The sequence below is a fragment of the Mercenaria mercenaria genome, chromosome 18, assembly GCF_021730395.1.
Source record: "Mercenaria mercenaria strain notata chromosome 18, MADL_Memer_1, whole genome shotgun sequence".
Taxonomy (NCBI): domain Eukaryota; kingdom Metazoa; phylum Mollusca; class Bivalvia; order Venerida; family Veneridae; genus Mercenaria; species Mercenaria mercenaria.
Window position 1 is genome coordinate 16,765,615 of NC_069378.1, and position 27,752 is coordinate 16,793,366.

Here is a 27,752-nt window from a genome sequence, read left to right on the forward strand (position 1 = left end):
TGACTTGGTATTTTTATTTAGCAAAGAGACACAAATCAATGAAATGTCTTTGCCTCAAAGAGGACACTATTAGAGACATTATATAATATCACGACAACCTTGATTTTTTCGTGAGGACCGTGTTTTAAGTCAGAGAAAAGCCTCAAACTATCCATTATGTGAAAGAAATGGACAATCTCGACGCTTTGCGCCTCGATTTGTCTTTTCTTTCACATAATAGACAGTTTTCGGTTTTTCTCCTTTACATAATAGTATGAAAAATCTATGATTTTATATTTGTTCTGAAAAATTCTTGTTACCAACATTACGACTTTAATATAATGACGACGGAGAACTAATGCTGTCAATTATTTAGGACTTCTTAATGAGCGTTTATAAAAATATGTCATTTTATATATTTAAAAGAGACCCCGAGAAAATAAAAAAAAGACTCACCCTCGAAGCCAATAGGCCCGGAGGAATAGGGAGGGGTCCCATTGACGGCAGAATTGCCAATAGTATCGTAGGTATTTGGTCCGTCAGCAGTTTGTGGGTAAGACATAGTAGTATCATAGGTATTTGTCCCGTCAGCAGTTTGTGGATAGGAATTCATACCTGCAAAAAATTAGATCTACTTAAAACGTATACAAACATTCATCATAAATGATCCGGAAAGTAAAGTTGCATCGAAATGCGGCTTCGACGAACAGTAGCAAATTCAACCCTTATACCCCAGCTACAGACCCAACTACCCCGACTCCCACAGAACAGGTTTGAGAAAGCGATGATGTCAGTGACACATATACCAGTTAGTCACTTATTAGCGTAATATATTGTCTCCTATGGAATGATATTTAGGTAAATATTACACAATGCTTGCCGACTGTTGCAATTTACTCACTGACACTCCCCTTGTGCTTACTGGCATAGTAATCATGCATGCTGGCACCTTTAACACGCTTGTTGACAATGATACCATGCTTGTTGACAATGATACCATGCTTGCTGACAATGATTGACAATGATACCATGCTTGCTGACAATGATACCATGCGTGCTGGAAGTTACAACTTCTTTGCTGCTTAGACCTTGATGTCTATATCATAATTTCATTTGGCAAAATGACAGTGCCGTGTACCGTATTGGAATATTTCAACATGCTGGGACTGTATATAAGCAACATTGCACAGTTACAATGCTCACAGAAGAAAATACACGATGTGACCACACAATATGAAAGATGCAATCAGCCACTAAGCAAGTTGAAAGTAAGCATAATGCAAAGTGGAACATTGCACGTCACATTTTGATACCAGGGGGCGCAAGTTCGTAGTTTTCACGAAAGGTAACGGGAATATCCGGTCTATAACGGATTTTAGTTAGCTCTTGGCTAAACCATTTGCTATCAATTATGTCCCTTTGTTTCAATTACTCCATTTATTAGCGAGAATTTTTATACGTTCAGCGCTCATTCGCTGCAAAACAATCAGCCCGTTTAGCGCACATTTGCTGCAAGAAAATAAGCTTTACCTGTAGTAAATTTTATATCATTTTTGTACGCTTTGACGATTTGACACATTTTACAGACATTATTTTTATAATTGGAAGAAATACATCGCCTCTGTTAAAAGTTTCCTTGATGTTTCTGCTACCGACTTTCGCTGTTTCGGCCTCGTTATGTTTTGTCTCTGTAAACTTGTAAATAAGCATAGGGTTTCGACTCAATGTTCAGAGTAGCCAATCTGATAATGTTGACAATGAAACTGTTGGAACTTTTGGCCGAATCCCTATATAATAAGTTTGTTGGGCATAGTATACTGTCTTAGGTGCTAAGAATTAAGCTGGAGTGATGTCGGGATCCTACTACGGCTACGACAGGTGCCGGGCTAGCTCAGTTGGCAGAGCTACGGACTAGTATCCCGGGGTCGTTGGTTCGGGTCCTAGGTCGGGTGCACTTTCCCCCATGGTTTACTTTATTGGTGTTAGAAGTAAAAACGGTGTGGCGACGCCTGGAATAGCTCCGCCTTGTTGGACGACATTGGTTTGTCTCACAAGATAAAAGAGGGAAGAGTGTAGTGACGTTGGGATCAGCCTGGGATTCACAAAATTAAACTTAAGAAACATTTCCCCTCCCATACCCAGTTCCTCTACAGTGTGGAGGCAATGACTGCAATTGACTAGTGCAGAATGGCTCTAAAGTAAACCAAACGGGAAAAGTGCGCCCTAACCTATAACCCCCGAATACAAGTCCACAGCTCTACCAATAGAGCTAGCTGGGTGCCTGTTGCAGGCTGATCCCAACGTCCCTACACTCTCCCCACTTTTATCTTGTGAGACAAACCAATGTCTTCCTAACAAGGCGGAGCTATTCCAGGCGTCGCCACACCGTTTTTACTTCTAACACCAATAAAGTAAATCATGGGGGAAAGTGCACCCGACCTGGGACCCGAACCAACGACCCCGGGATACTAGTCTGTAGCTCTGCCAACTGAGCTAGCCCGGCACCTGTCGTAGCCGTAGTAGGATCCCGACATCACTCCAGCTTAATTCTTAGCACCTAAGACAGTATACTATGCCCAACAAACTTATTATATAGGGATTCGGCCAAAAGTGCAACGGTTTCATTGTCAACAATAGAGAGTTTGAGATTTCAACCTTCGCCTTCCCCTTCAACGTCTCTTGCGAAGTTAACGTATGAAGTTGAAGTTCGATTAAAATTCCTTGAGATTTCAAACTTTAGAATGAACCTTACTTCTTTTAATCCGCCTATTGAATTTATCTGTAATTATGATCGTTTTTCTCGTGCATTTTGATATCAATTGTCCGAGAGTGCAGGACTTTTACAAGATGTTTTAGAAATGAAAACTAAATAAAAATATTTCAATTAACATAATCATTGCATGGATATTAGTGCGATTACAAAAAAAAAAACAACAAAAAAAAAACAACAAAAAAAAAAAAAAAAAAAAAAATTTTTTTATATAAAACGATGTCAGTATACAATGCATGATTGTAAATCATACATGAGCGGAAATAAAAATGATAATCATATCAACGTATTCTATTCCTGTTGGTGTTCTTGAAAGACATTTCAGTAAATATGTTTTAAACAAAAACATGAGAAATCAGCTACAACAAATGCATTTCTCGATATACTTTGAAGTTAAATATATGATATAAAGCAAACACAAAAGGCTGGTGACTAGTATTTCATAGTTTTTCTTAAATTTGTTTTTTTTTTTTTTACTTTGAATTGGTACTTTGTACATCGAATTCCTTAAAAGACGCGTTTTGCTTTAAGACTGTTCATGTTGAAAATCTAACCTTTTAACAGATATGTTGATAACATGAGCCAATATACACAATTTATGAATACATTTAACAAGCGATTTGAGAAAAATGTAAAATATTCTCGTGATACGATACGTTTGGCATCATGACACTCAGTTTGACTCTGTATAATGCCAAACTCTCAGACAGCACGGTATAATCGTGCCAAGTCACCATGTGTCTAGCGAAACAGTCAAGAAGTGTTAGGTGGAGACGAAAATTGTCGCACAAAATAACATGTGGGCATATACACGTATTTGTTTAAATAGACTATTTCATAAGTAAAGCATGTGCAGATCAAAGAATTGTGGCTAGAGGGACACCAACTTTAAGAGGGGGGTCACCCATTCAGGGGGACGGGGGGGGGGGAGAGGTGGTAGTCACACCGAGTTTCAAGACCGATTTTCTTTGTAAAATGTTAGAATCAAAGGTGGATTGGCCCAAATGCCCCTCTGCCATGTTCTGGGTCCGTGCATGTAAAGAATGGAGCTATCCCATACGACTAACAGGAAACCTCTCGCATCATGATATCATAGATCTAAAATTGTCTAATACTTCAAAAAAAAAATGCCGTCTTACTAGGACCATTTTATGTTTATAATTAAAACGCAAGTGTCCGGCAGAAACGGATTGATTCTATTTGGAAGTTAAAATAAAATGTTCCACCAAATAATAATCGCGCGTTATAATTCATTTTTCAAGTTAAATTACTGTCATGCCATGTGCCTCCATCCAGATTTCAGTCTTTGATGCCGTGTATGGGGACAGAAAGATGTACAAAGACTGAAGTTTTGACTTTCGTGATATCACATTTTCGGACGTTCAAAACTTCACTTCTTACGACAAAAAGGCCCATCTGGTATAATCAATACCGCCTGAGGACACAAATATGCCGTAGAAGTTAAAGTTTGAACAAAATCTCAAAGTTTCTCAAAATCAGTTGATAACTTCATACTTTCAGGTTCAATTCAATGTATTTAGTTAAAATCATTAGCCAAACAAAATTTCAATATTCTTATACTTATTGATAGTGTATCGCATCAAATTTAGTTCAGTTATACATATGGATAATCGAATAACTTAATAAGCAGAAATCCTGAAACTAAGCTTTTTATTTCACATAGTAATAAAACGAAGTCTTAGGCTTACTTGAAATTACATGGAAAACTTTACTAACAACGTCTGAAATAAATAAAATACACGCATACTGGTGACGTTTTACCCCAAATATATATGAGAGACGTTTAAGGTACTTCCGCCATCTTGAATTTAGAGTGACCTTCATTTGAAGTGTGAAAATATAGTGAACAAAAGCTTTCAAATGCAGCTGTTCCAGAATACAAAAACAGCTCAGTTTTCAAGACCTGAACTAAAAGTAGCTGTATAAAAAGTAAAACTAAAATTTGGAAATAAATAAAGAAGATATTTTACCTGTATTTTTCCAAATTTTTGGTTAGATTTATAAATCCTTTCAAAATACTTTATTAAAAATTCATGAATGGCAAAAGTTAGTTCAAAGTTTCAATTAGTGCACAGGAGAATTGTCTTACTGAATAGAACTAAACTTATTACAAAATCTGTTTTCAAACCTGACCACCTCATGTATTAAAACTAAAATAAATCTGTACATATTGCTATTTTCAGCATACATAAAAGTAGTGCAATGTGCGGACAATGATTTTTTATACGTATGGTGTACCAAACTGCCTAAAATTGTAAGACAAGTCTCAGACTTAATGTGAACAAGATTTGGCAACGATCCGAAATTCTTTTCAAGGATTGTCAAGTATAAGAAAGGTTTAATTTATTACAGTGGAATTTATGTACTTACGCGCTGCTTATCTCACGGAAAATTTGGTGGAAATGGAATTTTCGGCACTTCCTGCGGTAACTACCGAAATTACTTAACGTAACTTTCTCACTCATACGTGATTGTATATTTATAAATTATAAAAACAATCGAAATATTTGCTTTATCACGATATATGCAAATATTTTTAGACAATCTTGAAACATTAGGCCACAATATGTCCGCATACTGGTCCGGGACAAGTTCGATGTGTATAGTGATTCCTTATTAGATGTTTCATGCGTCGTAAACTAACCAATTTTGATCTATCGACTTTTTAAACAATATGAGAATAATGCAGCATGTTTTTGAAAACACAGTGAGAATAAATCGCAGAAAAAATGTACAGCCAAATATGTTAGGAGGTAATACAATTTGTATACAGTTGTAGATAACTACGAAACATTTTACAAAATGCAATCAGTTGAACTTCTCACACGAAAACCTAATGATTAAAATCAGCAATATCTCAAAAGTAACTTTTCTGCATCTTGGTTCTTCGTTAAACAATGATATTTTTTCACATTTTCATAGATTTAAACTGATAATAAATGTGCATTGAAATTCCGGCATAGAAATGGACATTGACTTTACATTACTGCGGTGTTGACAGCAGAAACAGCGGTCCAGTACTAAGACTGTCTACGAAACCAAGGATAACGAGTTCTTTATCTGAAAATTACGAACATTGGGATCAGTGTTCAGTATACACTTGAAAATGATAGACTTGCTATTTGCCGAGTGCACACTTGTTTTCTATCGTCGTTAATATAAAGTAGACTAGTACATATTCGTACACATGCATAATCTCATAAACTCTTCTTTAATGTATGTTCTCTGAAATAACAAATAACTGGCTCAACTGAGACACCATAATTTAAAGTAAATTCAGTTTATTCACCACGAGGTTCAAAATGCACGGGAGTCTCGTGATAGTACATGCCTTTAATTTCACATGGTTGAAGTGTAAACAAATAGTTAAATTTGCTTCGTTTTATTTCTCACGGAAAAGATCGGACGGTTTTTTATATTGGAATAATTATAGAACATCTATGCATTTAAAGTTGAAAGTTGATTGTTTTCTACAGGACGTAAAACTGAAACAATTAAGCACTTTTACTTTTTCAGCAATGTTCCTCAGGTGAACTTTGACATTGTTTACGAAGAGAAATCAGTTTTGTGTCATCTTGAAATGCGTTGTTCGGCTGAAACGTATAGTTCCCGGAAAATATCTAAAATGGTTTATTTTGGGGATTTTTGTTTTATTTATAAATTCAACACAATGTGTAATATTTCCAGTTTTTGAAAATGATTGAAATTCAACTTTATTTTAGAAAAAGTTTCGATCTTTCAGTAATATTTTGTCAGCGGATGCTTACAAATTTTAAGTGAAACGGCTTTCTTGTCCAAGGGAGTGTGTAAAGCGAAAAACTATCATTACACATTGCGTTTATTCTTTAAATGTGAAGGATCGGTAACAAATTAAGGAGATCGGACAGTGAAAAACTATACTAAATGGATATCTCTAACCATGAATAAGGAGACATACATATTTCAGTAAGGAATCTCAGGTAAAAGAACAATCATATATTTTATTCCTTGAAATAAACATGGCGGCGAAATATTTTAGAAAAACTGTGCACGTGTTTTGCACATTAGAATGTTTAACGACATTTTCTTGAAAAAGTAACGCTCGTATGCACTATTTTGGCATTTCTTTGATTTGAAAATAAATGTTTTATAACAATTTAGGTTGCATACGATACCGAAATTTTGCACCAAAAATGTTCACTCATTTTCTTCCAAAGCACTGTGGAGATAGGGTTCAGCGTAGCTTTCATGCTCGCAAGTTTACCTACAGATATATCTTTTCAATTTTTATCATATATTTTTTGTGTCCTTGCATTTCGAAAGCTGTTTCGAGGGTTCTGATTTTTCACATGGATTTCTAATTTCAATTTGCGGAAATACCTTAAGGGGAAGGCGAAGGTTGAAATCTCAAACTCTCTATTATCAGATTGGCCACTCTGAACATTGAGCCGAAACCCTATGCTTATTTACCAGTTTACAGAGACAAAACATAACGAGGCCGAAACAGCGAATGTCGGTAGAAGAAACATCGAGGAAACTTTTAACAGAGGCGATGTATTTCTTCCAATTATAAAAATAATGTCTGTAAAATGTGTCAGATCGTCAAAGCGTACAAAAATGATGTAAAATTTACCTGTAAAGCTGATTTTCTTTCAGCAAATGTGCGCTAAACAGGCTGATTTTCTTGCAGCGAATGAGCGCTGAACGTATAAAAATTCTCGCTAATAAATGGAGTAATTGAAACAAAGGGACATAACTGATAGTAAATGGTATAGCCAAGAGCTAATTAAAATCCGTTATAGGCCGGATATTCCCGTTACCTTTCGTGAAAACTACGAACTTGCGCCCCCTGGTATCGAAATGTGACGTGCAATGTTGCACTTTGCATTATGCTTACTTTCAACTTGCTTAGTGGCTGATTGCATCTTTCATATTGTGTGGTCACATCGTGTATTTTCTTCTATGAGCATTGTAACTGTGCAATGTTGCTTATATACAGTCCCAGCATGTTGAAATATTCCAATACGGTACACGGCACTGTCATTTTGCCAAATGAAATTATGATATAGACATCAGGGTCTAAGCAGCAAAGAAGTTGTAACTTCCAGCACGCATGGTATCATTGTCAGCAAGCATGGTACCATTGTCAACAACCGTGGTATCATTGTCAACAAGCGTGTTAAAGGTACCAGCATGCATGATTACTATACCAGTAAGCACAATGGGAGTGTCAGTGAGTAAATTGTAACAGTCAGCAAGCATTGTGTAATATTTACCTAAATATCATTCCATAGTCTCCCATTGAAAAAATGAATATGTAAAATGTTCGACGATTATAATGATAAAGACATTGCCAGTAGGAAAATAAAACGGAAAATTAAAGGAAGTATTTACCTTCTTTTTGACCATACTGGAAATCCATACCCGTAGTATACGGTTGGCTCGTACTATATGGCTGACTTGTACTATATTGCACAGATGCAGTACCTGTGTGAAATAAATTCATATTAATTAAGTAAGTTTTCACCTTTCATCAGGTTTCTTATTTACCTTAGATGCAATACAAACTGCTCTCATGCTGAAAATGTATTTATCTTCAATTGAAGTCAAACACCTCACGGGACATAGACATTTGGCGCGTCAAACTACAAAGAATATTAAAAGACTGAACTGTAAATAGATAGTTAAAAGCAAGGAAAAATAGCTTGGTTAAAAGTATAAGTTTAAAAGCAGCTATCAGTCAGTTTAAGGTGAGACACGATCAATAAAGCAAATCGCTGGATTGAACCGCTCAGGGGTTGGGAGGTGGACAACAGCAGGAGGAGGAAAATTTCAGTGATACACTGTTCTTGTGAAGAAAGAATACTGTAAGTAATCTGTAGTTGCCGTGAATATATTGTAATTGAGTGAATGGAAGTGACGTGTTGGGCGAGTGATGGGAACTAAGAGGCCTTCTTTGGGGATGGCAACTAATCAATGGTGGACTTTGTACACAAGGGAAAGTCGACTATCAAAACGTCTAAGATCAAAGCGGTGAAGTTTGAGGGATTGTAACATGTCTGTTACACTGGAGGTTTGACGGTAGTCTGCCTTAATCCAGCGAGCTGTCCGTCTCTGGACAACCTCTAATTGGTCTATGAGGGTTTGGGTATAGGGTGACCACACTTCAGAGCCATTTTCCAGCTGAGGTCTGACCTATTGATGTGGGCGTCCATGAAAGATTGTTTGATATATCCACGCCAAGGTATTTGGCCGAGGTGACTGTTTCGAGTAGGACTACATGGAGGTAGTACTGGGTGGGAATAGGATGTTTCCTTCGTTTCTTTTGACGTGGATAGTTTGACATTTTAAGGGGTTAAATTCCACATCCCACTCCAACTCCCACCCTCCTAACATTTGTAGGTCATTTTGGAAGGTAACTCATTCATTTGCAGATGACAGTGTGAGATAGACTGCTGTAGGCCTATCATCTGCAACGAGACGGAGTTTGGAGTTAATATCTTGTAAGAGGTCATTTATATAAGCTAAAAAGAGCAGGGGACCAAGAACGGACCCCTGGGGAACACCGGATGGGACCGGGATGGCATCGGAACTGGTGCCATTCAGGACAACTGATTGGATACAGTTATCAAGGAAACCATTAATCCACTTTGGAGTTTGACCTCTGACTCCATAATTGTGCATTTTCAGTAAAACTTTCTCATGGCTGATCTTATCGAAAGCCTTACTGAAATCTAGTAGTATGAGATCTTGTTTCTTATCATAGACTGCATTAACCAGGTCATTAACTAACATTACTAGTTGAGTGACACGTGATCTTTTTCACGAAACGATACTGTGGCTGGTGAAATGTTTTTTACAACTGAAGAGGAACAATGTGTTCCAATATTTTGCATAGAATACATGTTAGAGAAATAGGCCTGTAGTTGGCGGGGTTTGACCTTTCACCTTTTGTTTTGTAAACAGAGGCAACATTAGCTGACTTCCACTGGGATGGTAGGGATCCCTCATCAAGGGATTTCTGGAATAAAACCTTTGAGATTGGGGCAAGTTCTTTAGATAAAGATTTAAGTATGATGGGTTTTAATTGATCACTAGCCTTATGGGGGTTTAGGTTATTGAGAAGTTTCTCTATCCCATTTTAGCGAACATTAATTCAAGTTTCAAGTTTCAAGTTTTAAGTTTAATATCTTGCATGTCAGGGATGAAATTACCATTTTGATTTAATTTAACAGACAAGTCTTGCTCAATCCGGGGCTAGAGGGCGTGGACGGTAGCATGCATTTCCACTACCGTCCATGAACAGACTCAATCAAACCGAGCCTGCAACATTTTCATTTCTGTCGTGTTGAGCGACCTGTGGAGTTTCCACTTTTTCTATTTTGCAATTTCATTTTACAGTATGTAAGACTTCATTAGCTTCGCAATGTCTTCCAACAAGTCTGTCTTTAAATATCGCGTTTTTTTTCTTCAGGGATAAGTATTTGAGCACAATGAAAGGGGATAGGGCAATACAAAGACACACCGTATTCTCAACTATAAACGATCGATGGGCGCTTCTCCCAGACTGCCCCTTTCTTCAATGCCTTTGTTTTATATATTGTTTCAACCTTTTTTTCAAATCTTTTCAATTACACAAACTAGAATAAATTGCAGTTAAATTTAAAGCGAGACCCATTAGAATATTCGAATTATGACTTTTACATTCTTTAGAGGCCGTTATATTATCTGTAGATTAAAAGAAAGAGGTCGCCATCAGTTTTTTTATTTCATAGGAGTTATCTTTTATGTTATTCTGCAATGGTCGTAATCTGTAGTTTTAGCCAATAGATGCCGTCATTTATCACTTTATTCTACAAAGGTCCTTACCTGTTGTTTTTATCTATGACAACCATTATCTATTGCTTTACACTAAGAAAACCGTTTTCTATTGGGTTTTTTTTTCTACAGACGTTGTTATGTGATGTTTTATTATATATATATATATATATATATATATATATATATATATATATAATATATATATATATTAACATAGTATTTTAAAACAGCCTGTCTGCACATTTCTCAGGCCAAAATGGCGTTTTCATAAATAGATACTGCATATAATTCAATGAATCACATTTTAAAATTTCTTTAGCATGAAACATTTTTTAGAAGTCCGAAAAAAATATCATAATTTTTGGTACGTGCCTTTTTAACAAACTTTGAGACAACTTAAGTTTATAGATATTTATACATGTTTAAAATGGAACTATATTACAAACCTGTTGCCTGATTGTGACTGTACATGGTTGTATTCTTGCGCTGTGCATCTCTTCTTCGTTTTATACAAAAACAGTAGACCACAACACCCACAAGAACTGTAGCGGCGATAACACCAATTACTATACCGACAATTCGTCCCACAGCCGTACTACAAAATGTTAATATTAATATCTTAGTATATATTTTGCTATAACTTGATTTTGAAGAAGTTTTCAGCTTTCTTTTCAATCATTTTCTAGTCAGCTTTTCTTGTCTGGTGTATTGCGGGGAGTGGGGGTAGGGGGTGGGGGGTTAAACGAGTCCTATCACGTGATCTACGGCTTTAGCAGCCTACCTCTTATTCCATTTTAAGACTTCAGCTTTACATTTGAATTATTCTCGGCTCTGTCTCCTTTGGGAAAGCTAAACACTGAGGTCTTACATTCGATCATGTTTAGCAACTGACATTTACTTTCCTCGACTATCTGCAGGCATTCATGAGTCTACTTCCGAGACAAACCAAATTTGGTGCCTAGCGGAGAGGTTCTATCGTGATCCCAGCGGGTTTGAGTCCGATTATATCACTACTTCCTCTAATAATCCCTCTTGTAAGGGATAATATTGACCAGAAACATATTTCAATATATCTAAACAATACGAAGAGCTTTTTGCCTGTAGAATGATAAGCGGTGTAGTCCGAACAGATTATAATACACGGTCTACAAGTTAAAAAGCGTAGCAAAAGTTCCTTCTAGGACACATCTATATAAATATATAATGATCATCTTGAAAACTTTTGGTTGCAATGTCTGTTTTTAAATATTTGTCATCAGTGGGTGGAACCCCAGGATTGGACGCAAGGACAAGACCATTCTACCTTATTGACAAATATTCGCTTTATTTTTTCTGTTTAACATTCTAGCGATTAGATGCGCTAACAGTCTACGCCCTTGCAAACAACAAACTGAGCGGTCATTGATTAAGTAATTTATGGCTATAATTTAGTATTATCTGTCCTAAATCTCGCATGCTCGGGAGTATGACATCCTGGTATTTGATGCGTAAATTTGTTGCGCACAATGAGAAGAATAATTTTAACGTCAGAGGTTATTTCTAAGTTCACGGAGTTTTATTGGCCAGCTTGTAATGACGACAGTTTTCGAGGTCAGTTGCTCAGTCAAGTGTGACTGACCAATTCTAAGTGTTCCATCTCAAGAGAAGGAACAAAAACTGGATCGCAGTGTTTAGATACATTTAAACATAGTTCTGCTATTCTAATATGTCTTTTATGTAAACAAGTAGGTGAAATAGGAAAACTATTTTTCGCAAAAACAGTATGCTGACGTGACGTCAACGCATCAGGTCAGAGACCACCAATTCTAAAAAGGACTGTGAACTTTCTAGAAATTAGGTAATTGAAAAGTTTTTTGGGGCAAAATTGAAACTTTGTAGTGTGTTTAGAGTATTCTACGTTTGATGTTATTGAAAAATAGCTTCATGAAACGGTTTTCTTCCGCCATGCCAACGATGTAAACAGGTGGTTTAATCCTTCACGCGAAAATATATTCAAGATATGATATACATATCATTTCGTTTGTTTTTTCAGCGGAAATAAGATAGTTCCTGAAAAAAATTTGATTAGAAAGAGACGTTTTTATTTGGCCATAATGTTATAATGGATGTCTATGGGTAAAGAATTAGTTGTCCCTAACCGTAACCGTATTTATTACTAATAGTAATAAAACACTGGAGGTAACATCTGATGAGTGTGAAATAATTGTAACGTCATTCTGTTGTATCATTTCAATTCTGAAACGTTGTTATATAAAATAGTAAATAAAATATGGTAACGCTCTGTCAGGGGGAAGGACGTAGAGTGGTATGCTGTAAGGATTAAGTGAGCGAAATGTTGCACTGTAACAAGAACTCAAAAGTACATGTTATAAAGGAATTTTTGACCGGAAAATGGATTTTTGCTTTACATTTCAGGAAGTAAATTTGCACGTGCTGTGTCGCAAATACTGTTCATTAATAACATTGTCTTTATACCCAGATAACTATAGATAAAAATGCTTTTATAGAAGGTTTTGGGCTCGGGTGAAATGTTTTAAATAAATTTCTTGAATTTTGATATAATCAAAGTTTTCCCCTTTCCCCTGTAAATATGACAATTATGCTGTAAAAGCTCTTCCCTGCATACACGCCTATTTACCAAAACTGATTGCCCAACTTCAACTGCCCATAATTTCTGGCCGTTTCCTTTTACAGTAAGTCCTTTTTGGTAGAGTGAAAACAAATTAAGCACATTTAGTTTGACTGTGAAATATGTCTGTCAGAGCGGCTCTTTTTTTTTTTGGATATCCCTGTCAGAAATTGTGGGAGTTAAAATGCAACCATCAATTTTTGTGAATATGCATATCTACATAAAAGTATACATTTATAGCATTCAGAGAAGTGTCATATTTACTGGGGAAAAAATAACAATATGTAAAAAATTAAAACATTTATTTGTAAACATTTCACCGAGCCAAAAATTTTCCGTAAAACTTTCTGGTCTTTTATAAATGCAATGTAGCTTAAGAACAGCACTTGCACATTTATTTTGTGAAATATAAAGCAAAAACCAAATTACCTGTCAAAGACTTTTTAGCACAAATATTTCGGTATAAATCACGGCCATTTTTGTTATGTAGCGCTAAATTTCGCTCACTTAATACAAACATCATAACACCAAACGTCCCACTGTCTACGGTATCAAATGTTTTGTAATTATAATTGGTCGATTTTGAAAAATACAGTGCACTCACGCATCGGCATATTCGCAGCATGTTTGTGCATTCTCATCCCCGCAACAGTAGGCCATGTCGTCGCTTTGGCCATCTTCCGGACATATAAAATACCCATATGTTCCATTACGCAAGTTCTTTTCATTGAAGCAAACTGAAGGCTCTGGCAAAAAAAACAAATGACCTTTGGACTAGGACTACCGATATCAAGGGCCGGTACTGTTATCAACTCCGACACATTTTTATAAATGGTTACAAGGCAATAGTTTGAACTTCTTTCACACATATTCCGAATTAAAGAAATAATCTCTCCGAAAAAGTGATTTGTTGTTTAATAAAATCAGCTTTCGTCGTTCAGATGACATCGATATATATTATTTCAATTTCTAATATGATATCAAGGATTACTAGACGCAACCCATCAAATAGTTGCAGGTTTTGTATGGTTTTCTTAGTCAGCTCGCAACTATCACGTTTGACGCTGTGACGTAATAACTGTGACGCTCAAACAGTAAAAGTGTTGCATAGTAACACACAGTTTCAGCATTACTTATTTCATAGGGAAAAATTCAGGTATTAGGAGTATGAATAATGTCATTTCTTTCATTTCTTTTACACGTGCGGAAGCAGTATATTTACGCTTATAAGACGCACTATTAGGAGTCATATTTCTTGTTCAAATAGTGGGAAGCATCCTATACGCGTGTACTACAAGGAAATTTAAAGAAAAAGAAACCCCATATATTGGTGTCCATCTTATATGCAAGTGCGTCTTATAAGCGAAAATATACGGCATGTACGTTTTAACCAAACCTATACTCATATGACTATTTTTCTTCAGGAGACGGACTCAATAGTGGTTAAAATAAGCTTTAATATTTAATCACCATCAAGCTAAAGCAAATTAGAATTTACTAAATGCTACATAGAACTGCATATCATTCAAGTAAGATTTTTAGATGAAATTAAGGGGGAATACTGTAAAGAACAAAATATCTTAATTTTTGAATGCAGTATTACTATATCACAAAACAACTAAAGTGGCATTCAATACTTTTATTCTATATGCTATATTCTTATTGTATTCCGTAAAGACGAAGCATTAGTTCGAAAATACAAAACACTATTTCGTAAAATCATAACTTACAGCTTTATATTTCAATCAATACACTACTTGAACAGAATGATTAATAAATACAAACCGCTGTCAGGAGAATCGAGGTATCTTCTCCGTCGTTTGTAACTAGAGAGTCCGTACAAGGTGCCGACGGCAGCCGCCGTCTTCCACGTTCCCGGTCGATAAGAGGATCCCCGATAAGAGGAACGAGTTGCAAACCTGAAAATATTTTTGAAAACAATCGTCAGTGGTGACCCCCTACATTTTCGTTGAGTCATTAGAATTTCATGTCAATCTAGACTAATAGATAAATAAATAATAAATAAATAAATAAGTGGTCGATAAAACAAATCAGTTATAAGTTTTGTTAGCGACCCTCCACGGAAATATGAGGAGTCAGTATGATAAATTGGGAGCGACGAGTTATTTCAGTTAAGAGTCACTAGCAAATTCAATAATTAATAGGTACCCAGTGTTTCAAGGATTCAGCAACAGTTTTGACTTCTACTTCTTCTGAGTAAACGTATGAAAACTTCCTCGCATGAATCAAATGTGGAGCAAAAATAATCTTTCTAAATATTAAATAACATTACTTTCATCGCTTTATATTGGGACAAGAATTCACACAGGCCATCTCGATGAAGACAGTGTAACTTTAGTCAGTCCGGGGACTTGCAATTTACTCGCAGAGAAGTCAGTTAACAGAATTTTTTTAGGAGTAACGTTTCAATAGAATGAACATATCATTACTTTATATGATACTTCCTCCATGTATTTGTCCAAATAATTTTGAATAAAACGAGTGGATTGCATATAAAGCGCCTAAGGCCAAACCTTTCTTCGAGGTCACTGTGAAAATATGTTCTGATGTTCCCCTTGTACAACAAATGTAACACTATTTAGGTTTAGCCCTTACCTTGCTAAATTTATGTATTGAACGTGCAAGGTGTTAAGGTGTCCATCTTCCAATTCGGACAGTGCCATTAACTGTTAAAAGGGGTCCTTACCAAAAAGATACTGGCTGAATAGCAAACAGTGCAGATCACGATCAGATTGCACGGATGTGCAGGCTGATCATGATCTACACTGGTCGCAAAGGCAGAATCAGTCGTGCCCAGCATGGTAAGGGTTATTCTGTACTAGTCATTCTCGACACCTGATTCCTGATGGAATTCATCGCAACGAGGGTATGTCAGAAGAGGAGCCAGTTTCCCTTTTAAATGCTGAAAGTCAAGAGGGAACTACTGATACACTTTTTTCATGTCTTTTGTATGACGCGGCCGGGGGGATCGATCCCAAGATCTCCCGCACTCGAAGCGGATGCTCGACCAATAGGCTGTCGAGGTTGTTTTATTTAGGTAAATGGGAAGAAAAAGATGGTGATGTTCAAGACAGGTTATATAGTCAGAGGTGACCGTAAGCAACCTCAGATGCTCGTGACCTTTCAAGGCTGGTTTTTATTTGGAAGTTTTCTTTCACACTTTGAATATATTGCATTTCAATCTCGGATGAATAATTCCGTTAAGATTTTGCAAGCAATTATTGTGTTTAACCCGCTTCCTGAACGTCAGGGAATCTACTAATAGATTAGGAAGCAATGTGTATTATATTTTAATTATAAAGTATAACAGGTTTGACCTTGTTGTACTCCTAACGGTTCCGCTACTTCTAGTTCCCCCGCTTCTTGTTCCACCCCTGACACCTCCACTCCTAGCACCTCCACCCCTAGCAGCGTCCGTCACATAATTGCCTGAAAAAAGTAACGTCATGATAATTTCAAGATACGCCATTACTTATTAAGCATCCCGTAACTAGGATTTCCAGTTTGCAATATAATTATTATTATCATTTATCAAATTAATGTACAACATAACTTAGAAAGAAAGATCTGTGAATTACATATACTGATATATCGTTAAGTTACGCAAAAAGAAACAAACTTTCATTTAGAAAGAGTCCCTTTGGCTTTATATAATGCCAGCTGGTTCCCATCTTGCCAGCTCGTAAAGCCTCGGTATTTTTCGTTGTTTTAATAAAACATCCTATCATATTACCGGCCAGTCGAGACTTGCCGGTATGAAGTTCCTGAATCATCTCAGGTCGCATATGGTTCAAAGTAGGTCTTAGGTCTATTTTAATCATGTTTTTCTTATAGTAGACTTACGTGATACTTGAATGTTTCGCACTTCAGTCTGTTACAAAGAGATTGATGTGAATATCTCAACTTATTGGAGCGATAAAGTACCGTAGTGTGATTCTGTGTATTTTTATTTTCTTTATTCAAATCTTCAATATATTTATTTCCATTCTTGAGATAAAATGTGTCCTCTGAAAAGTTTCATTAAATTATAGCTTGTACAAATGACACTGTGTTAGTTAACAAACTGTAAATGCATGCATAGTTTGCTTCATGCAAGGTGTTAAGGCACACACTGGGCAGCGGTTGTTTAGTGGTTAGGGTGTCAATCACCAAACCCGGAGGATGTGGATTCGAGCGCCATTTTGGTAACTACCCTATCTCATATGATACAAGCACTATTTCTTTCCTGAAGCGGACTCGTGAGTGATTTAAATAAGCTTCAAGCATTTAACAACATTGACCTAAAATATATTACTATAAAGCACGCAGTCCCTGACAAAAAACACAAAAACAAATGCAACACATTTACCAAACACCAAGACCATCACTCCTCCCTGGCCTTGATTTAAGTTGCAACACACACATTAACATAATGTTTTTGTTAAAGTCGCACCGACACAATTATAAATCATAATTTTGGCCACTTTCCCACTTTGGTGGTGGAGGAAGACTACAGGTGCCTCTCCGTGCATTATCTTGTCACTGGCAGGCACCTGGGAAGAACCACCGACCTTCCGTAAACAAGTTGGGTGGCTTCGTCACATGAAGAATTCAACGCCCCGGGTATGGCTCACATTAACATAACCAAATAAGCTTCTGGTTTATGGATATAATGTAAAAGTACATGTAACGTGAACTTCCTTCCTTTTTGAAATCATATATGCTTTTAGTAACTAATACAATAGAGTGTCTTTTCAAAAGCTGACAGGTCACACAAATGTTTTATTCGTACTAGATATTGTGTAGGACTTACTGTAACACGATACATTCACTTTTTATTAAAGAACGCATCTTTTAAAACACGCAGCTCTACAGGAGAGTCCCTTTTAAATTGACATGCCTACTTATGTACATTACACTATCTGCTAACAAAATTTATATAACGGCAATACCCATACTGTGATATCATTTTTATGTTGAAAAAAGTCTGGTTATAATATAATGACAATATATAAACATCTTACTGCGTGAACAACGCAGTAGATATAGCTTTTTGAAAAATTGTATTTTACGCACTTCCCGAGATTTTTACAGATAATTTTTGTTTTATCACTACTGACAATGCTAAAAGTATTTTATAACTACAGGTGTGTCCCTTTAAAGACAATTACTTATTTGACCTATACTTCACAATCATGTATTTTAACAAATAATTGATAAACTTACTTTGTAACTAAAGGCGTGTCACTTTAAGGAAAATAACATTTGACGGAGCAAGATAACCTATCTAATTGTAGTACACAATCTTGATATGATCTGTTTTCAATAGAGTGTCATATCTGCTTGGTTGCAACAGTGAATGTGACCAATAACAATTACAAGATGAGATTATATTGATCCGTATAGTAGACGCAACTTGACCGCGATGGTTGACCTTAGGCTGATTATTCATATCGGTTATTTCATTATAGAAATCAAGGGTGTTTAGAGTAGCCGTGTATATTTATATGGAATTAGTTTGTATACAGTGCAGTATCAAAGAATATATACTTTCATTTGATAAATTAAAACTTTCCAATACACTAATTTATATTTACACAAAATTATATTTCCTTTTTCTCGTGCAGCTCGTGTTTTACGTACACTCCTTTTCAATAATAGGTTGTGCCTTATTATGTATTATAATGCAAAGGTCAACCATCGGGGTCAAGTTGCGTCCACTATACCTGTATGAAATATATAATTAACAGAGCATGATGAATAATGCAAAGCTAATTACGTTTGTTTCTTGTCCTAGGCTTCTCAAAGCTCCTATGAAACGAAAATATTTAACCCTTACCCTGCTAAATTTATATAATGAACTTGTCCATCTTTCAATTTGGACAATACCATTAACTGTTAAAGGCGTTTTTTTTTTCAAAAAGATACTGACTGAGTAGCAAACAGTGCAGACCATGATTAGACTGCGCGGATGTGCAGGCTGATCTTGGTCTGCACTGGTCACAAAGGCAGGATCACTTGCCACCAGCAGGCTAAGGGAATAGAATTAAATGTTTTTTTGTGCTCCACATTAGGACTTCTTGCAGTCATACACGAATCACTCTAGCAATTCTTGAAGTCCTTACTTTCCTCTTTTCCTTAACTGTGTCAGTTCCGCTCTAAAACCACCACCACCAACAACAATAATCGTGCAAAACAGTGTCATTACGCAACAGCTCACTGTACATTTTAGTAGCTGTATGTAAATAATACCCTAGGTTTACGTGATATAAAATGAACCGGACAACAAAACTATTCATTTAATGCCAATACATTATAAAGCAGTTTTAGTTGTTTATATGTTCAAGTTGACCTAATTTCTCAGGTAAGATACTATACAGTGTAAAACTGCTTCAGGGTCTAATCAAATATCTTTAAAGTTTAAGAAGTAATCAAACAGATTGCTTAACGGGAATAAATCGAAAACATCTCACAGTGTGGCTATTTTGTTGTTTTTTGATGATGTCGGTCAAAACAGTTGATTAAATTTCAATGTATCATCCTTAAACTGAATGTTAACTTCCTAGTCCGGGTAAACCCGGACCCCGGACTATAAGATTAAGATTCGAAAGTAATTATGTACAGTTTAGAATTTTATATATATTTATTTATATATACAGCTGGTCATATTTGATCAGTCATATCAAAATGTTGATAAAGTGAATTACATCTTTCAAAAATATAGTCTGTCTAAACTTACACTTACCTAAGACAGAAATTATAATTAATATCACAAAATTATATATCTTCATCCTATAACTTTTCTCGTATTGTCGTCGCGCATGCGTGTATTGAACTAAATAAAAAATTTCTTGTGCACAAAACCGCAACAAAATTTAACTATACTGTCCGTCAACAAGAGCGAAGACCTCGGTATAAATGAACTTTTCGTCGTTGAAAGCTGATTTCATAAACCATATTGGCTGCGTAGCGGTAAGACGTTATTTTTTATCGGTGCGTTGACCGTACGTATGGTATAGCAAAGTATCGACAAGTGTCATACTTAGCTTTGGTAGGTTCTCGAGTAGGGCATATAGGCTCGTCACTGTTTGCCGTGTTCTCGGTGCTTCCGGGGGATCTACTTTTCAGATTTTATTATATTCTTTACAACGGTATGCTCATAGAACCACTCGATTAACTGGCCGTCGTTGGAAATCTGTTTGGATACCGGACAACTGCCATTTACAAGGTATTTAGGGTCTATTTACCTACGTGAAGGTATTTTTATGGAAGCGTTAATTGACCCCCGAGTTGACGTGAAAATGACAGACATGTCAGAATAGATTATCTCGACATATCGTGTAATATCGTGGCATCCCGGATATTATTAAGACGTCACGCAAGAACTGATTCTTGTCTTGTTGACAAAGTTTCTATCACAGGTCATAATTTATGCTACGCTTACCTAAATTTACTATGTGGCACGTCTTTTTGTAGTCGCAGTAAGGCGACATGCCATTATGCAACGTATCATGTTACTTAGATATAAGTCGACTTGCCATTTGATTAACATGGTTTTGCTTCCTAAATTTAAACGAGAAAATCACAAGATGAAAATGTCAACTTACACGAACACAAAAGGCAACATAAAGTATTTCTTGAATCCGTGTGTGTTCCAGACAGACGGACGTGTCTACTTCGGTAAGTTTATACAATATTATATAAATTAAAATAATAATTCACGATTTTTTAATTGAATTAATTTGTAACCATGAATATATTAAAATATAAACATTAGTTTGTGTTAAGAGTGTACAATAGGTATTTGTAAGAAAAGACAGAGGCTTTTCCTTTTGGTCAGACCTTTAGACCCGGGGTTGAAGGGTGCAGTTACCGGAGCACTGGGCACCCTACACGTATTTGTTCAAGATAGGCTTCTGTAGTCTTGTTTATCTGATTGCATACTCCTTTTTTTGTTATTTTTTCAATAGAATTTTTAATTGGATTGTGCTCATAACTGTCTGAATTTATCATGAATTTCTGAATTCGCTTCACTGTTAAAGTAAATAACAGTTTCTTACCGAAATCAGTGATAAAATATGTTAATCAATACGTCTTCAATCCGAGTGAGAAGTCATAAAGGAAATATTTACCCTAAAAGCAAAGATATGACAGCAAAAGCCTTTATTATAACTATAGGGTAGCGGCCATGTCTTTTACAGGTGGCACCAGCTGGTAGGAACTACATTTTGGACTGTTTTACTACGCTTGCTGTAACCAGCTTTTCCTCCCTTTGCAGACGTTTTCCATTTGCATTCATAACGGGAGAATGGAGGAGATGGAACGTCCTTGTGTTGAATTTAGTAAAGGTTCTTGTGCTGAATTTAGTAAAACAGAGGTATATATTCAGATTTGTTTGTGTTTTTATTATTGGTATCATAATTACGTACATATATCTCTACAGAAGTGAATGTTATTGTAGTTGAAGTTATTGCCTGAAAATATGGTGTTTGCATCCTCGAGGTATTGAATGAATTATGAATACTTTTTAAATACTTTTGAATGGAGTGAAATAAAAACAGTCAGCTAGTAACAGATGAAAGTTTATTTAACGTCGCAAACAACACCAGCCACAAAGCTCTTTTGCGACAAACAAGATATTCTGTAATAGATACTTGACTGGGCTTATTTTACTGCCTGTTAAAGTCCTTTAAATGCTGATCAGTGCCATTCTAGGAAGATGTAAGTTCAATTTTTCTTTGGTACGACGCGACCGGAGATAGAGCCCCACTCCCTCACTTATAGCCGACACTTCGACCGAGCTATTGAAACATTTGTATACATATTTTAATAGAATAACCTCGTTTTGCAAACAATTGTCATTTATATATTCAGACCACCTGAGAAAGTGGTGAGAGACTGGCAGTCAGTACTGAACGAGCATGGTGGAAAGACAACATAGTCAAATAGGGGTATATTTCAAATTCTTATACATTTTCATTAGTATAATAATTAGATTGCTAAAAAAGCGTTGAAATAATTTGTGATGAAACTTGTAGTTATTATTTTGATTAACTTCTTTGATCAATTAAAGGCATGCAAATGATATAATATTTTTATAACCAAATTTATTTTGTATGATAATACTTGTTGAAGCTATGTGTTGATATCATTTAGCTATACAGGGATTATTTTAATTACAGTTTAGTTTTTATCTTGTTTCTGTTTTCAGGTTTGTCATAAGCCTAACTTGTGCATAGCCTGCTTTGATAGAGAGCCTTTAGGATATTTTCATCTATGTGACCTTACCGCCTGTATATTTTGTACAATACATATTTTTAAAAACAATGTAGAAAGAAATACCCTAAATGTGGGAGTAAAATTGAAGCTGTCAGAAACATTTATAATTAAAAGTATTTGATAATATAATAGCAATTCTGACATGATTACAATCAAGGTAGATACTTAAGAGCGGAAAGCATTTTAAGTTGAAATGTTTACTTCTTTCGATGTAGGACACAATGGAGAATTGTTAACATGCTTCTTGAATATGGAATATTAGAAACCGATGCGTCTTTGAAATTTATTTATACTGTGAACAGTATTGGATATAAAGGCAACATCAATGTTAAGTTATTGACATCCTATTTTTATATAACGTTGAACCAGCTATAAATATTCAACCATGGCTACATCTTGTATCTACTAATTTACAGGACATACGGCAATATCTATAATGTTAGGTTTGTTTTTGAATCATACTATATCAGGTGAACAAGAGTAAAAGTTGAATAAAAGTCTCCCCGTGCATGGACGTAGTGTTGTTATATTTTTGGTACTTTTCGATTATTGAGAACATTCCTTTTCACTGTAAAAGAATTCCGCTTAAGCCGGAGCTAGGACACATAATAAGGGGAACTGCACATTTCATTACATCTCCATAAACAGACAAAAAATGAAACAGACTGTGCTATTGTGCCTTTTCTTATTACGTTAACAAGTTTTTAACCTAATCTTATGAAAAAGTGAGTTTGCTCTTATATAAAAGTAATTAATGTGTTCATCTTTCTGTCTGTCTATATATCTGTAGAATTTTGCCATTTCACACATTTTCACGTTACATTTTGTCATATAAAACACTGTGTTACATTGTAAGTAATATGCACTACAATCAAAATTGAAACGGTTGTATTTTTTAAATCAGCTTTATGACTTTGACATTATTATTATTATTATTATTTACCAGATTTTTATAGCGCTCTTTTCATCTATAAAATAAACGTTGAAAAGCGCTGACATGAATTTGTGAATTTCTAAAAAGGTTTTATGTGTACGTTTTAGATATTAAACAGATAACAAAAGAATAAGAACGCTCCCTTCTCCAACCTTTTGTATGCCAGGTCCAGATTCTTTTAGATTCCTTTCTCGTTGCGAAGCATTTGTACACCACATATTACCCTACGTGAAATTTTTATGTGGTTTTATACATTAATATACAACAGAGATTATTCACGGAAAGTCATTAATTTAAAGTAAACTGTGGTTTTACTGCATTTTGTTTTGCTGGATGCTGGTTCAAATCTTAACACATCCTGGGCCAAAGAATCCTCTAAAATTGTGACAATTCCCTCGTGAACCACTCGTTGGATTTTTATCAAACATGGTCTATAGTATTTCTGTAGGGTCATCTCCCAGAATTATTACAATTGGTATGACAAGACCTTTCTAGAAGACACAATATCTAAAAAATAGAAAATTCTTAAAACGAAGTCTCCTCGCGAACCGCTTAATGGATTTTAATTTAGCTCACTACATAGCATCCTTAAGGTCCTCTCCCACTTTTTTAATGAGTGAGCTTGGTCATTTGTATTGGTAACTGGAGCTAAAATAACAATACCTTCAAACGATTTCTCCCCATGAACGGCTTGATGGATATTTATCAAACTTTGGCTGTAGCATCATTGTACGGTCTTCTCCAACATTTGTTCAAGTGGTGGTCTATGCTCCTATTAAGGGGCCAGTTGACCTAAATATGAAAATATCTTCGAACAACTTCTTATGAATTGCAGGATGCAGATGACTAGTTTAAAGAACCTTTGGAAGCAACCCAGGCCTAGTCCAACTACTTGTGTGTAAATTCCACACAGTTTATAGACCTAGGAAGAATATAGTGTTTGTACTGTTTGTAATTATATTATAACCTGTCACGTAATAATGCCTCTTGAACTTTCCAGTCTGTTTAAGCTCTGAATTTCAGGTGAGCACTCTTAGACCAAGATGGCGTTACACTTCTTTCTTGAGCATAATTCAAAATTACCTAAACTACTGTAAGAAAAATGTAAAGGCGAAGAAGTTTAAATTTCATACAGAGAAAGTGCAGTCTAATCTACCTTAATGACCTATTTAAATTTCTCCCTTTATCTGATATACGTATAAAATATTTGTGCAGAGCATATCTCCAAAACAATTATAAGAACTTGATAAGAATTTAACACTGATAGATAGTACTGGGAGGACTTGTACTGCAAAAGACCCGTAACTCAGCTTTATTTACTTTTTGAAATAACTCCATTAGATATACCTGCTCTCCGCAAGTAATTGTAAACTTCTCCAAGTGAATCAGAGGTGGAGAACGAATGATTTTAGACACAATGTCTGTTACCAAAATCGTCACACAGAATAAACCCTACGCCCGGGGATCGTATTTACGACCCCGCGTTCTGTAGTACCATTATGTTGAATACTATGAGTGCAATAGCTTTGAACCTACACACAGTGATATATTGTCATAATATGAGTATGTTATGACCCTTTTTATACTTAAGAACATCGAAATTATTTTTGTATGTTTTACTCTACTCTACTGTAATGATGTATAATATATACATATAATAATACTGTAATAAACTATGCACACTCATCATTATTAGGTTTGCCAGGAACCATAACTCATGCACACATTTTTAGAATTATGACCTTTTCTGTACTATGTTTATACATAATTTATATCAGGTCGATTGTGAAGGAAGTTCTACAACTTATATAAATCACTCCCGACACCTCATTCCTGATGGAATGAGAGAAGAAGCCATTTTTCCTTTTTATGCTTAGCGCCAAGCAAGGGAGCTACAGGAATCATTTTTCATGTCTTTGAATTTCCTAATTAAAACTTTTGTTTACGGTCTACTTTACTTGAATACTGTATGGGTCATTTCAAGAACGACACCTCCACCATGTATAGATTGTGAATCAACTGCGTTTATTTTACTCATACACGGGCTGCCATATTTACTTGAAACTTTTGAAAGGAATTATTTATTTCATATTGTAATATCCGCTTTAATGATGTCAATTGTTATTTACAATATGATTTAATTTGTCGTAAAGTTTCATTAGGTCTATATTACTCAGAAGCGCGTAGCAGTTCTTTGCGTATTTGGTGTAACTTTTTTTCGCAGTCTTTGTTCGACTTGTTACCAGATACATCTGCTATATAATAAAATCTGTAAAATCTGTAAAAAGATAAGCATTAAAGTATTTTGGCAGATCTCTTCTGGCCTTTAATATTCACAATGACAACTCTAAAATTTATAATTGATAATTGATCGTATTATGGTAATTTCTGCAATTTTTAAGATACACACAACATATTTGGATGCAGATGATGCCTAAGACAGGCCAAGGATGCTCAAAAGGCATAGGGTTGTTCAAAGCATATTTTCTCGATCTTTTTGTACATTTGGGACAATAAGGCATTGTAAACAGCATCTGGTATTCTTCCATTGAAACATGCTATTCAGTGAATTAAGAAAGCAAATTTCTATTGTTTATTTACTGAATAACATTTCAGTTATAAGTGGTGATTTCTTTTTATCTGCCTTATACAGTTTTGTGCAAAACGTAACAATATAAACTTTTAGTATTACATTTAAAAGAAAAATCAAAGCACAATTAAAGGGAATTCCGGTAGTTTTTTATGTTTCGCAAATGAAGTCAATATTTCTTGAAACATGTTACAGACAATCTTAAATATGAGAAATCTTAAATAAAATAACTTTTTTAATAAATTTTATCAGTAATCAAATGTTGATACTTTTTTATGTTGTATTGACATGAATCATGCCTGACATGTATCTTGCCATTTTTGTGGCTGTATTTTGACAGCGCACTTTAGTGCAAAGACAGTTCTGTTTATATTAACTTTGTATTGATAAAACAAATCCCCTTTCAGATTATTCAGTTTTCAATTATAGAAATAGTTAAGAATGTTTAAACTTCTTTTTAACTTCTGGCAGATATACATGTAATCAACTTGGTCAGGTTCGCGCCATTTTTCGTCCGCACACAGGTGTTGCATTCAAGCGGCCTTAACATAAAATTTAGCCTGATGACCAATACTTTTTTCCATTTTTATTTTCACAATTCAATTGTCTATTCACAATGAAAACAGGAAAAATAAATCTAGAACATTTCTTTCAAAATTAGAAAAAAACGTTCTTTACTATGAGTATTTTCCATTAAAAAAGTTCACAAAAGTGAATATGAAACCAGACTTTTTCTCTATTTGTACGCATAATTTTAACGATATTGTATTACAAATATGACTATGATATGAAATAAGTATATAATAGAATCCGTAAAAAGAATTAACCTTATTGTGCTGTGTCTTTATGGATACTTTGGTTTGTATTTAAATAAAAGCAAACAATCATGAAAATGTTGAAGAGTCGCTATCAGTTTCAGCAACAGTAGGTGTTTTCAAAACAATTTTTCACAAAATAAGCCTAATGACCCATTGTTTTTAATTGTTCATTGTTTTCAGCACAAATTTTTCTAACATATAATTATGTGAATTTGAAAAAATTCTATGAAAGCAAAAATAAAAAAAAAAATACTATACAACATACTGGTACTACAAAATAGCCAGTTATCATAATTAGATTGTTCACCGTATTTTTAACATTTTATATTAGTTAGCATCTCTTGCAATGTTAGTGTAAGTGTTCAAGGAAGACAACTAATTCAGACACTAAACGGTAGTCTTGTATATTTCTAAAGGAAGCATTACATATATAGATCTATCTACAACCAGTTAAGGTACATTGTTTTGCACTGAGCAAAAGTGTTACTTGACTATTCAAACTTGTCTTTGTCCAAATGAATCCAGTTTGTTTTCGAGCACTTACAAAAAAGTATCCTTCTGTTGCCTTTTCGTATGTTAGGGTTTCACTTGGCGGGGATAACTTTTATTTACACTGTTTTGTGACTCTGGAACATGGTGGGGGTAAGATTGAGGTAAATCGGTTTAAACTCCCCAGTGGTGGTTTTGCCACTGACCGTCCCAAGGCGGTGCCCATTGCGTTCCTGTATTTGTTTGTTTTGTCCTTGTGTGTTTATTTTGTGTTTGAGTGTGTGTGGTGTGCGAGTGTTTTTCCTGTTTTTTTTATCTCCTGTCTAAAATGCTCGTTCTATCCGAAATACTATCACCATAGTATTATCTTAATGCCATTTGAAGATCTGGTGCAATAACTGCACGAACAACCCTCGGAACTTAAAAGTATAGACTTAATATAG

General features: G+C 35.2%; 1 protein-coding gene and 1 long non-coding RNA gene across 3 annotated transcripts in view; one reads left to right on the forward strand and one right to left on the reverse strand.

Annotated features, from left to right (window-relative positions):
- LOC123539152 (uncharacterized) overlaps positions 1 to 20,075 on the reverse strand; it is a 62,998-nt gene extending 42,923 nt beyond the window's left edge. For both annotated transcript variants that reach the window (XM_053530624.1, XM_053530623.1), the window contains exons 1-7: positions 19,945 to 20,075; positions 16,538 to 16,649; positions 14,985 to 15,118; positions 13,804 to 13,945; positions 11,017 to 11,165; positions 8,144 to 8,236; positions 436 to 594 (exon numbers count right to left, since the gene is read on the reverse strand). In XM_053530624.1, coding sequence (XP_053386599.1) covers positions 436 to 594; positions 8,144 to 8,236; positions 11,017 to 11,165; positions 13,804 to 13,945; positions 14,985 to 15,118; positions 16,538 to 16,649; positions 19,945 to 19,990 — 835 coding nt within the window. In that variant the 5' untranslated portion in view covers positions 19,991 to 20,075. The remainder of the gene's footprint in view (positions 1 to 435; positions 595 to 8,143; positions 8,237 to 11,016; positions 11,166 to 13,803; positions 13,946 to 14,984; positions 15,119 to 16,537; positions 16,650 to 19,944) is intronic.
- Positions 20,076 to 20,192: 117 nt separating this feature from the next.
- LOC123550270 (uncharacterized) lies at positions 20,193 to 22,990 on the forward strand. The gene is made up of 3 exons (XR_008368470.1): positions 20,193 to 21,576; positions 22,074 to 22,150; positions 22,411 to 22,990. It is a non-coding gene; the product is annotated as an uncharacterized LOC123550270 (long non-coding RNA).
- Positions 22,991 to 27,752: the final 4,762 nt, after the last annotated feature.